General features: G+C 59.4%; 1 protein-coding gene across 1 annotated transcript in view; it reads right to left on the reverse strand.

Annotated features, from left to right (window-relative positions):
- The window catches only part of UMODL1 (uromodulin like 1), a 52,867-nt gene that overhangs the window by 24,628 nt on the left and 15,136 nt on the right, over positions 1–13,103 (reverse strand). The window contains exons 8-11 of the mRNA XM_045852585.1: positions 8,772–9,029; positions 7,828–7,940; positions 6,129–6,348; positions 125–262 (exon numbers count right to left, since the gene is read on the reverse strand). Coding sequence (XP_045708541.1) covers positions 125–262; positions 6,129–6,348; positions 7,828–7,940; positions 8,772–9,029 — 729 coding nt within the window. The remainder of the gene's footprint in view (positions 1–124; positions 263–6,128; positions 6,349–7,827; positions 7,941–8,771; positions 9,030–13,103) is intronic.

A 13,103-nucleotide genomic window follows, 5' to 3' on the forward strand; every position in this document is an offset into this window, starting at 1 on the left:
CCACCCCACACCCAGGTCCCTGGGGGAGCCAGCCCAGAGCTGGGGGAAGGGAAGGGAAGGGAAGGGGAAGGAAGGGGAGAGGAGGGGAGGGGAGGGGAGGGGAGGGGAGGGGTGCAGGGCGCACCTGCACAGGCCCGGCCCGCATGCGAGGGGTTGGCGTCCCTGGCCGTCAGGCAGCGGCAGGTGTAGGAGCCCTCGAGGTTGATGCACTGGGCGGCCGGCGAGCAGTCGTGCTCCAGGCTGTCCGCACACTCATCCCAGTCTGCGGGGAGGACAGAGAAGCACGGGAGCTGGTGAGAAAAGGGCCCGAGGCTGCCCGGAAAACGGATGGGAACGGAGCCGAGTCCCTCCTGACTGTCTTTGCAGCAGACGGCCCAGAGGAGGATGAGGCCAGGACTGAGGGACATGCCCGCAGTGTCCAAGACCTGTGGGAGGAGACCTTGCACAGACCCTTCCCCAGGAGCCTGAACTTGAACCAAGGCCACAAGCTAAGCACCTGCCTGCGCTGACCCTCGCCGTTGGCTGGCTGATTGGAGAGCAAAACTTAGGGGTTGCTGGCTGCTTTGGAGGCATTAGCACCCACAGCGGAACATATTTCTTCCTTGTTTATTCTCTGTCCTAAGACACAGTCTCTCTGGTGTGTCAACATCCCCTGACAGTTAGCGTTTCGAGGAAGAAATAGGAAAACGACTGGGCAGATGTCCAGTTGCGTGTGACCCGAGCCTTCCCCGACACGGACGGGAACGGCCCTTGAGCGCCCGCTCTGGGAAATGACCGTGAAGGCCCACAGACTCCGTGTCACCAGGAAGCCCTGACCCTTCTGACCTGGGCGAGGAAGAACGTGAGATGAGTCCCCTTCCCTGCAAATCGCCGCAGGGCCCCCAGCCCTGGCTCAGCCACCCACACCCGGTCCAGCCCTGCCTCTTCCGGTCAGTGGGCAGCCAGGGCTTGCCTTAGGCCCAACTGAGAAACAAAACTCGTCAGGAACACCACTCCCTTCTCCCTCTCTCTCTCGACCTGTCCTCTCCCCCCTTCTGGACCCCTGGGACCGCCACCCCCACCCTCGCACCGGGGTTAAGAAGAATCTGATGGGCTTGTGCATTTTCACTCACGTCTCAGCAATGACGTGCTCCGTGCAATAAGGATGCTAGACCTAACGGCCTATCTCCAACCGACTTTCAGGCTGGGGGGAGCCAGGGTGGGGGCAGTTTTCCCACAGCCCTAGGATTCCATCCTTCAGCCCAGTGCCGCCAGCTCTTTGGGTCACTCCCTGGCCCACCTCCCCTACCCCCCAAGCGAACAGGTGGCCCTGAACAGAGTCACCTCTGCTAGCAGGGCAAGCTGGGGCCCCGGGAGGGGACTGCATTCACCGGGTCCGGGTGGGCTGCGAGACCCTTCTGCACACGCCCCGCTGGAGCCTGGGGCTGAGCGCCCGATCCACGCCCAGGGCGCGCGAGGAGTCAGGCTTGGCTGGGATTCAAGTCAAGATAAGGGGCGAGTTCGGTTCTGCGGCGCATAGAAAACTGCAGCCAAGGGCTCCGAGGCCCCTTCCGTGGTTTGCAGATTTGCTTCATGTGGTCTTCATGGAAGCAGCTCCCCGGACACCAGCGGGCTCACTCATCAGCTGATGCAACACTTACACACGCACGCACGCACACACACACGCACGCCCCTGACCTGGGCTCTTTCTCAGACAGGGCCCTGCTGCCCCGGCCCCGAGATGTTCCTGGAGCCCTGCCTGACCTCCAGTCTGCAGGCAGCTCCAGGGTGCTGGGGAGCTGGAAGCCGGGGACAGGGACCAGGCTTGCCCAGCAGCAGGGCCCCAAGGACAGCGAGGTCCCAGTCGTGTCCTGGGCTCCAACCGGCTGAGCCCCTGGTGGCTATTTTTAGTGCTGGTGACCCCCGTAGCCTCTGCTCCCCCGGCACACAGCTCAGGAGCGAGCCCAAGCAAGGCGACCCCACTTCGTCTGGCCTTGCATCAAAGCCCAAGGCCAGGCGGTTCTCTGGGTCAGAGGGAGGAGGCTGGTCTGCGAGCAGAGCTGCCAGGTGGCCCTGCACCTCCTGGACCGGCCAGAGGAGGACACGGGCAGGAGACCCATGGAGGAAGCTGTGCTCTGCTCCTGCTGGCCGGGAAGCTGGGACAGGGGTGTGGCTCACCTCCCACAAGAGGGGGACAGCCACATCAAACACAGCTTTGACTCCTGGTACACGTGCCCCCACCCCCAGGAAGGGGTCAGGGAGGCCTAAAACCAGGCCCCGGATCCTGGAAGGGGCAGGCTCCTCACAGGGGTTCACGCTGGGGCCCATGCGCCCCTTTGGAGGTGAAGTGGGGGCCAGAACCCTTGTTTCCCCGGGGACCAGCATCAGATCCACATTTGAGGGGAAATGCAGGCACAGAAAACTGGCTCTGACAGCACCACACCCCAAAGCTGCACAAAAGGCAGCGCCATTGACTGTAGAGAGAGAAAGCCCCCAGCAGCAGATGGGGGGATTGGTGGCAGTCTCAGGGCCGCCCCCCTCTGCTCATGCACCCCCGCCCCCACCGCCTGTGTAACAGCCGGGGATTGCAACCCAGCTCACTGTCGCTCTGACGTTCTTTCTGTACGTGCTGACTCTACTGTGTAGCTCGAGGATAAATAGCATGTTTGTGCAAGGATCCTAGGAACTAACTGCGAAAGATAACCGCTTCTGACCTTCTGGCATCCCAGCTCCGGGAGGTCTGCTGACCTTTGACCATAACCCCAGGACGACAGGGAGCCAGGATGACGTACACCAGGAGGATGCACACCACATGATCGCTTTGTCCAGTTCCGAGGTCTTTATCCGAGTGGACTGTGCTCCTCTGCACGTAGAGAAATTTCACCCCCTCCCTCGATCTCCCTGCTCTCCCTCCTTACAAGAACCTCTGCCCGCCCTGAGATGCTAAGATGGGCTCTGAGACAAGAGTCCCCCGTGTCCCCAGGTTGCCGACATCTGCATGAATAACTTCCCTCCTCTCACCAGCACCTGGCTCACGAGTTTGGCTTTCACTGTGGCAGGTAGCGGGACCTGCGTTTGGGTACAATTTTTGGCAAGCCTTCCGCACAGAAGCCTGAGGCACAGGGGTCCACGTGGAGGCCTCGTGGATGAGAGCAGAGGCCAGTTGGTCATTGTCCCTTGAGAGCAAAGGAGTAGCACGGTCCTTCCCGGGGGCAGGCCTTAAAGGACAGGGGAGGCAGGGGCAGGAGGAAGGGGGAGGATGGGAGGCAGCGGGTAGGAGCCCCTTGAGGAGGAGGACCAGCGGGGGCCGAGGGGGCACGGGAGGACCTCCCAGGCCTGAGGACTCACCCGTGACGTGGATGCTGGCCCTAGAGAAGAGCCCACCTGGGACGCGGCCGTCTACTGCAGGCCAGGCCCTGTGCTGAGCCCCGCCCCCACACCATGCCTTCGCTGACACTGCAGCGCGAAGTGGCGGGGTGCGTGGCACTCTCCCCACTTCCCAGGCGAGCGCACAGAGGCCCAGGAAGGTGGGGTCTCCAGGGCAGGCCCCACAGCGAAGCAGTGTCAGGGATGGGATTCCCACCTTCCCGCCTCAAGCCAGAGCCACGAACTACCTGCCATGCCACGCCGCCTCCTGCGGGGCACACCGAGCAGGACCCGGGGGTGCTCAGCATCCGGGCCCCAGCACAGGGCTCACCCCTCCTGACACGAGGCCCCCACCAGTGACCCCAGGAGGGAGGGGCCTCAGGGACACGACGAGGTCAGGACAACGTGACCCCCTCACTGTGGGGACATACTGACTCACGGGCAGCGAGTGCTCCCGAACGATCCAAGAATGCTCCGGTGATGCCAACAGCATCACTTCTGTGCGAGCTGCAGAGGACAGGCGCCCTTTCTGCACCGGTTTTCTGCAGAGCAGCAGTCAGCGTGCTTCCCCTCCTGTTCCCGGCCTGCGGGGCAGGGGCCTCTGGGGAGGGGACAGTGCCTTCCGCGCACGCACGTACGTGGGCTCAGGCCTGTGCTGCCACCGCTGCGGGGACTGTGGCCCGGGGACAGTCCCGCGGGCTCTGGTGTCAGAAGCCAGTGGTAACTGGGTCAGAAAACTCTGCACAGGCAGGGCACCTCCCCCGCCAATAAACAGCCGAGGCCTCCGGGTCCAGGGCCAAGGGCAATCGCCTGCACAGGCAAGCCTTCCCCCAGCCCCCGCTCGGCTCCAGCATGTTCCGCAAGCAGCGCATGGTTAGTCAGGAATGCTGCAGGGCGCGGGTCTTCTCTGGGCCCTTCCCGTCTGGGGAGCCCCTGCAACTCCGTGCGGGGAAGGGGGGGACTTCAAAACGGTCTGCTGAGAACGCTAGAAAGTCAGCCATGCAAGGTGCCTCTTCTTCCTCTGCAGGAGTTGTCTGAGGCTGCATAACACATTACCACAAGCTTTTACCCTGGCTTACAACAACACAATTCAGCCCTGACCACTGTGGCTCAGTGGGTTGGGCATAGTTCCGTGAACTAAAAGGTCACGGGTTCGATTCCCGGTCAGGGCACATGCCTGGGTTTCGGGTTTGGTCATGGTTGGGGTGCCTGGAAGCAGCAGCCAATCGATGTTTCTCTCTCATGTCAGTGTGTCCCTCCCTCTGTGTCTCCCTCTTTCTCCCTCTCTCTAAACAGCACCAGCCTCTCTCCCAGTGCTGGTGTCCGCAGGGCCAGGTTCCCGATGGAGGCTCCTGGGGAGGCTCCTTCCCTCCTGCTCTGGGAGTTCAGGGGTTCCTCTGCTTGTGAGCACGCCACCCCATCTTCACGTGGCTCCTCCCTGTGTCCGTGTCCTTCTATCCCTGTGTCTTCTGGCCCTTCTAAGGACACTTGTCCCTGGATTTAGGGCCCACCCAGATGCAGAATGATCTCAGAGACCCTTCTTCCGAATAAGGTCCCATTCTGAAGTTCTATGTGGACATCTCTTTTGGAGGCCACCACTCAACACGCTGCATCATTGGACAAAGATCCGAGTAACCCAAGCCCTGGGGTGGGGCACAAGGCCATCTCTGGGGAGTGGCGGATGGCTCTTGTTTGGTCGCAGGTGGGCCCCAGGGGCACAGGCCAAGGGCCCCCCCACAGCACACCCAGAGCCCGCCAAGTGCAAAGAGCCACCGCCATCCCTGTCCCCGAGGGGCTGAGGGACAGAGCAAGCCCGAGGCTCAGCAGGCAGGTGCGGCTTCCAGTGTAACACAGGGTCAGCCTTCCCTGCATTCTTGGGGGTGGGGGGACAGCAAGCCAGCCCAGGGCAGTGCTCCAAGGAGATGACACAGCTCATCCTTGGATCCAGCTCCACTGGGAGCCAGCGGACGCCCCTTCCACAGACTGGGCCCCAGGCAGTCAGTGTCCTTAGAAGGGTCAGGAGACACAGGGACACAGGGACGCAGGGAGGAGGCCACGTGAACATGGCGTGGTGTGGCTCACTGACACAGAGACTGCAGGTGTCCTCGCTGTGCAAGGGAACCGCATCTCTGGTTTGACAGGCAGAGCCTCCCTCACTCTGCAGTTCTCTCTCTCTCTCTCTCTCTGCGTCTGTCTCTCTCCCTCCCACCCTCCCTGGGCCCCTCTTCCCCCATCTCTCTCCGTCTCTTGGTGCCTCTCTCCTACCTCCCCCTCCCCCTCATCTCTGTCTCCTCCTATGTCTCTGCATCTCTCTCTCTCGGTCTCTCCTCCTCATCTCTGACCTGTGACGGCCTGCCCCGAGGCAACACCAAGTGCAATTGCACAACAACGTTTGGCCTGATGGAACCGACCCCCGTGTCGGTGAGTCACACGGGGCGAGGCGGGGCCTGGGCGCTGACACAGACACAGTGAGCTCTCGGCCTCTTCCCCTCATGGGCCCTGCAGCCCGGCTGCACCCCCGGAGCAGCGACCCAGTGGCACCTCCGAGGGCATAAGCTCCCGGGGCCCTTCTGGGACAACAGGCGTGCAAGGCCGGTGGGCTTTCGCTGTCTTGCTGCTGTGACCCTGCACCCCGGGTTCTGCGGCGTACTACAGACTAAAGACTAGAATCTCACTTGCCCGATCTTTCTTTTGGAATAAAGTCAACGCTGGCCCGAAATACTGCAGCACAGACATTAGAGCGCACCTGGGCGGCACGCTCGGGGCGTGGGGAGGGGACCTACCTTGCACCAGCGTCCCCGTCCGGTCAATCTGGAACACCGTGCTCGCCCACAGCCGCGGGAGCATGGGGGCCAGCGTGGAGACACCCACCGGGATCTCGGGGTCCCGCACCGTCACTCGCAGCTTCACGACCAAGCTCCCGGCCTGCAGCGACACCACCTGCAGCCGCAGCTGCCCCCTCTGGTGCAGGTCGGACACAGCTGGTGGGAAGGCACTCTCGACCTGGCCAGGGAGGGGCGGTGGCCACTGGTCAGAACCGATCTCCCAGCGACATCTTTCATGTGGCTGACAGATGGGGCACAGAACCCACGTGTCCCCTTCATGACCATGAACAGGCACCGGGCAACCAACCTCTTAGGGCAAACACCCCAACCGGGCTTCCCCCGGGACAGCGGACCGGGCGCTGGTGAGGACTCACGGGACCGCGGCAGCCGGCCTCCCTGACATGGACCCTGGGACAGATTTACACACGGCACCCTGGGCGCCCCGCAAATCGGTGTGAAGGTCATTGGTGTGACAGAGAGGCAGGGGGGCTGTCGGGTTGACTGATGGAGGGGGCAGGGGACCACCAGGGGCCACTGAGGAACCATCTCATGGCTATTTGGTGCTGCCCCCACTTACAGGGCTGTACCCACCCACCCCAGGGAACAACTGGGCCGAGCCAGGGACTCAGGGTCCGCCCTGCTGGAGCGAGGGAGACACCCGCCTTGTCCCACGTCCCCATCACACCATCCCTGCACGCTTGCAAGTGCCACCGAAGGGAAGAGGGGCCTCTCCAAGGAAGCGGAGAAGCCAAGGTTCCCAGCAAGTGCATGCTGGGAGACAGCCCTCCTCCTGGCTCCTGCATCTCTACACAATTTGCCAGAAGCAGCATGAACTGCTCTTTCGTTTCAGAGCATCTTTCCAAGATGTCTGTGTGGCGAGCGGCCTGCGGGGAGAGAGACTCCAGCCCCTCCTGAATGAAGGGCGGGTCTGTTCACCATCTGATACACTAACAGTAATGACTCTTTACGGACAGGGTTGAGGCAGGTTTGCTCGCTGCCCGTTACAAAGGTGCGGGTTCCCTAGGACTGGGGATCCTCTGCTGAGACTGATGCAGACCGGCAGGAACCGCTCCGGCGGCTGGGCAAAGGGGAGCTGGGGCCATGGGGAGCGTGTGCCTCACCTACCCCGGCCCCTGTGGGCCTCGGGGGCCAGAAGGGGACCGGGCACCAACGCTCACGCCGCCTGCTCTGCTGGAATGAAGTCCTTTGCCTCTGACCCGGGCTTTGCGTGTCTCCCACCAGCATCCAGGCCCCAGGAACAGGCTAACTTATTAGCTCGCAAGAAGGGTCAAATCTTAGACCCTTCACGGTTCCCGACAGTTCATCAAGTCACTTTTTTCTCCAACTCATCCTCCGAGGGTAGAGTGTCAGCCACTGGGCTGGCTCTCCCAGGATGTGTGCCGTGGCCGCCTCTAGCCACAGGGAGGCATGGGTGCCTGGCCGCTGGTAGGCGCTACCTCCATAATGCTGCCCCAAAGCGGGCAGACAGGCCCCCAGGCCCCCTGGAGGGAAGCGCGACAGAAAGCCCCGGCTGCAGGACCACGTGCCGTCGACCCCTCGAATCAAAGCCATGTGCCCCAAATGGCTCGGCCCCATGTCTGGACTGATTCCCCCATACATGGAGAGGGGGAGGCGCTGCGGCTGCCCTCGGCTTTACCTCCTGGAGCAGCTGCCGGGCGAAGTCCTGGTACTCGGGGCTGCCGCGGGTCAGCAGCGACGCGGTCAGGGTGCGGTTCAGGATCCTCACGGTGACCCCAAACACACGGGCAGCTGAGACAGACGATCACGCAGATTAGCTGAAATCCAGTGATCCGACATCCCCCAGGTGTCTGTCAATGTGTCTCCTAAAGCCTACTCGTCGAGGGGAGATTTTTAAGAAACAGCTTGAGCCCTGCGTAACCCAGGCGCCACCGCAGCCGAGCAAGGGGGTGCTGGAACCGCTCTGGCGGCCAGGCAAAGGGGAGCCAGGGCCTCGGGGCGGGGCAGAAGCCAGCTGCCCGGCACAGAGCCCCACGGGCCATGCCAGCTGCCTTCTGCACACCCGGATCCCCCGCTCATTCCTACATGGTGTTTGATCCCGGGGCGGGGTGGGGGGCGGTTCTTTCATAGCACCGACATGGTGGGCACGGCGTTAGCGTGTCCTTGGAATGAGACGTGCTTTATGCAGATGCTACATGGTGCTCAGGTCTTGGCTTGGGGAAGTTATGCACACTCAGCCCTGTGGAGGTGAGTGTGACAGAAGTGTTTCGATGCGTGCAAATCACCACCAGCCTCTACTTCACCACTCTCGCTGCCTTGAGCTATCTGACTGCTTTACGAGAGCTCCAGACCGCAGCACGGCGGGGGCCCCTGGGAGCCCTCAGCAGCGCAGGTGTCCGACGCGGTGGAGGGGATCGAGGGAGCCTCTGACCGTCCAGACACTGCTCAGAGGACACGCAGCGCCCACGGCCCCATCAGAACGGGGGGTGGGGGGCAGGCCCATGGCTGCCCCTGCCCGGTAATAAAAGAGGTGCAACACTTTGAGCGTCTGGGGCCAGCGGCAGAACCAGGATAGAAAGACCAGCTCACAGGTGGCATTCAGCATTCAGACGAGTGCCTTACCGGTTCTGACGGTCAGCGTGGCGGTGACATTGGTCCCGCACGCCTGGTAGCTCGTCCTCACTGCGTACAGCACTCCGGCCTCCAGCCCAGCCACCTCCAGGGCAGTCGCCGGCGTCCAGACACTCCTAAGCAGCTGCCCGCCCTGGTACACCTGCACGTGGAAGGTGCAGTTCTGGGTGCCGTTCAGGCGCCAGGACACGTGGAAGCTGCTGCTGGTGACGCTGAGGACCATGTAGTCTCTGATGGGAGGAGGGCTGTCTGCGGACACACAGGAAGAGAAGATTCAGGGGGCGTCAGAGGGGGGCAACAGAAGCGGAAATCAACAGGGGGGCTCCACAGATAAAACAACTGCGCTGTGTCTGCACAACGAAGGAAGCCACCAACGAGGGGAAAGCCAACCTACGGGGTGGGAGCAGGTATTTGCGGATCATGCATCCGCTCAGAGGCTAGTATCCAAAATACGTACGGAACTCCTACAACCCAACAGCAAAACCCGAATAATCCAGTAGACATTTCCCCAAAGATGCACCGACGGCCAACAAGCACGAAAAAGAGGCTCAACGCCACTGTTCATCAGGGAAACGCAGATCAGAACCGCACTGAGACACCACCGTGACCCTGTGAGAACGGCCGTCATCAGTAAGACTGGTAAGGGCTGGCGCAGCGTGGAGGAGAGGGAACCCTTGTGCACCGTGGGTATGGCCCCCGTGGAAAACAGCACGGAAGGTCCTCAAAAGATTAAAACTAGAGCTGCCGTAGGATCAGCCATTCCACTTCTGGGAATGCGTCCACAGGAAACGGAACGACGATCGCAAAGCATTCTCTGAGCTCCGGCGTTCCCTGAGCGTCGTTCACGGGAGCCAAGACGTGGGAACCCCTATGTTTGCAGCTGGGTTGCTACGGCGAGTCATGGGCCCAACCGCATTTCCCAACACTCGGAGGTGGCAGGCTGAGCTCCCAGCCTGTCACAATGGGACAGTATTTGGAGATGGGGTCTTGAAAGAGATAGCTGAGTCAAAGCTAGGTGACAGGCTGAGGCTTCTCACATTTTTATATTGAAATCCATGTTTTGGGGGAACACCATTCCTATGTAGCACTCTGGTACATGCTACTCTAGTACAACAATGAGTATGTATTTTAACGCTCGAATATAATCAAATCTCTTTTTTGGAAGGGAAGTTCTGGCCTACAAGAGGTGCCTGGGTTGTATGAATTATGTAAAAAGTAGGCTGGCCCTCAGTCCAGACACAATAATTTTTACATCAGAATTCGAGTTCTATAAAAAGCTAGCCACAAGGATGTTTTTAAAAAATCTCTTGCAAAACCACTGTAAGAAGGAAGCAGTTAAAAAGCATCTGACATTTTCCAAAAGTCTTTATGTAAGGATTCATAAAACATGTTTTCTAATAGCATGAAAAAAATCTCTTTCCAGACAAATGTATATGTTTCCTTTCAGTAAAAAAACAAACAAACAAACAAAAAACAGTATAATTCAACCTTTTCCCCTTTTTGCCTTGGCTGTCCAGAGGCTCAGAACAGGTTTAGTGCCTCGCCCTAGTCCTTCGACTCAGCCCTTGGTCCTCCTCCAATGGAGCCCTGAGCTGCCTTTTATAAACAGGGGCACCCTCTGTACACAGGCTCCCCTACAGTGCAAACCCCGGTGGGTCCCCCACAAAGCAGGTGGAGATGAATCACTGGAGGCTTATGAGAACAGCCCGCCCAGCCCTCCCTGCCCTGCCGCACGAGGACAGCGTTGGGGACCGCCGTGTACGTTCACACCGCTCCCTGGTAACTCTCCCAGGATGGGGAGGCCGAGTGTGTTTGAAGAAGACACGGCCGACCTTTATAGACTTCTGCCCTCCAGAACTGTGAGGGAACACAGACAACTCTGCTGTTTGATTCTTTTTTTTAAATAATAAATTTGATCATTTTCTGTTCCTTTTCTTTTTACCTTTTTTCTGCCGTTTCACACCACCAGTGGTGTGGCGCTTTGAAACAGCAGCCATGGGATACGAATCTACTCCCTCCCCCACACACACACCCCGTTCCCTTTCCCTAGTTTCCAAGGCAGCCGTGGGCTGGACAGCAACTTGGAAAGTCCTTTGTGTTGGGGCAAAATCAGCCAGCTTCCGACATATGAAGTCTAATCCCTCGTTTGTAGGACAGAGCTGGAGCCCTGTTAAGCTGGAAAGAGTCCTTCTGCCCCTTATACTTGAACTTGGATTTTAATCCTTCGTTAGCCGGGAAACGCTGCTCTCGTGGCCCCTTTAGCTTTTTCACGACCTTCTTAAAATGTGATCCTAGGAAATAACGCCCAATTCTGGATTCTCTGTGATCCGAGGACAGTGCTGCCAGGTGGCCCTCCCCATCCTTCCCTTGGGAACTTGACCTTTGTCTCGGTGAAGCACATGGGGGTCCCTGCATCCGCCCGTGGGTCGGGGCTTTGTTTCTTCTGGGCGGCCCTGTCCTGTCTCTGGTGAAGCAGGGAGGGACCTGCTGGAGACGCTGCCTTTCCTAGGATATCCTTGTCGGGCTGTTCCTCTTTTCCCTTGGGCCTGTCCCCCTGACCCCTGACCCTTGTAAAGGTAGAAATACAGAGGGTTTGAGCCAGGAGTCTGAGCATTCTGCTAGGGATGGGGAGTCTTGGCTCCGGTGGGCTTGGGAGGCTACTTCCTGCCAGCCGGCTGCCTCTCGAGCCGGCGGCCCTGCCCTGGCCAAGTGCAAGTTCAGAAAACCTTTCTTTCCAGGGCCAAGTGGCCGCTCGGCCCAGCCAAGGAAGGGAACCGTGTCCGAGGGAGCTAGGGTAACCCTGAAGACAGTTCCACTCTGTCCTAAAAGCAGAACGTGTTCCTGGAATGTTCCGTGCCAACAGGGCAATATTTCTTCTGGTTTCTGTTTTGGGCAAGAATCGCGCTGCCCCGTGTGTCATTCATCGAATGACTAATTTCACAAGAAAAGCATGTGAAATTTGTGCTGGATTTTCCACGGGCTTGTACCTCTAAACCATTCCAGCAGATTGCTCATTTATATGAGCTTCTAAATTTAAAACATGTGCTGCCTCCCTTAGCAATATGCGATTGGAATTCACTCCTAAGTCTCTGAGCTGGCAATGTGGGGTTCGCCTTTTCTGCCCTCAGAGGGGTGAAGTCGGGGGAGGGAGGGGCAGCTTCCCCTGCCTGTGCTCACCTGCAGAACGGCCCTTTCTCTGGAAGGAACCTCCCGACTCAGCATCTGAGCAGCGTGTTTTCAACAGCTGTATCCTGATCTTCTGTCCTCCCCGAGCGACCGGACTCCGCCCCCAGGGGCACCGTGCGGGCGTTCTAAGGATGGTCTGGCGGGGGGTCTGGGCAAAGCCTGTGGGCACAGTGCTCCACAGACCCTCAAAGCCGTGAGCTGCACAGCGGAGTGTCTTGTTGCTGGAGGTGGGCTGGTAGGTGCTGCCACCCGACTCTCCCTTTCCCTCCACTAATATAAAATATGCGTCGAGTGTCTACTATTCACCAAGTACAGGGACTCCCTGGCGGGGACCCGGTGACCTGCCCTGTGGAGCTCTGTCCTGGGCGAGGCAGAGCATTCCAGCGGATGAAGGCTGACCCCGGGCCCCTCCGGGTCTCCGAAGGGTGCTGGGAGCCAGCTCCTCCCCAGCATCGCCTGCAGCCTCCACCCTCCCCCGTCCCTCCCCAAAAGCAGAGCAAGAAGGGCCGGTAAGGTCCTTGCACTGAGCATCCTGCTGAGTTCTGGATCACCAAAGCAGAAAGTCCATGGCTCCAGACCTCCGGTCCGCCCCTGACCCTTCTCACCGATGGGGGAGGAGAGGGCACCACGCCGTGACGAGGGGCAGCCCCTGGGGGACGCGCTGTGGGGCAGTTGCCTGGTGGGGTCGTTCTAAGGGTTAAATAGATGACATGGCACAAGGGCTTATTACAGAGCCCGGTGACTTAAGTGCTAAGCTGCTCTTGGCCGTATTGTTATGAACAAAGGGAGGGTCCTCACGATTATGTTCCTTTAAAGGGGATACAGGACACGCGCATTAAAATAAGTGATTCAAACGTGATTATAACAATACTCTCCGTAACCACTTCATGATGTTCGGGAAAGTTCTAGTTTTTGTGGCAAAATGTTGTCAGCCACCTTAATGCCCCCCATGAGGCAAATAGCTAAGACGTTATATCACTGCTACACAACATCGCTATTACTCAACCATCGAAAATGAGGATTATGAAGACCAGGTTGTTTCTTGGAAGCCCTTACATGACATCATGGTGAGTGAGGAGCATACAGAACTGCATGCAGAGTAGGATTAAACAGGGTAGACACCCTGGAAGGGAACGG

This window comes from Phyllostomus hastatus, unplaced genomic scaffold, assembly GCF_019186645.2.
Source record: "Phyllostomus hastatus isolate PE091 unplaced genomic scaffold, TTU_PhHast_1.1 phas_contig_948, whole genome shotgun sequence".
Taxonomy (NCBI): Eukaryota; Metazoa; Chordata; class Mammalia; order Chiroptera; family Phyllostomidae; genus Phyllostomus; species Phyllostomus hastatus.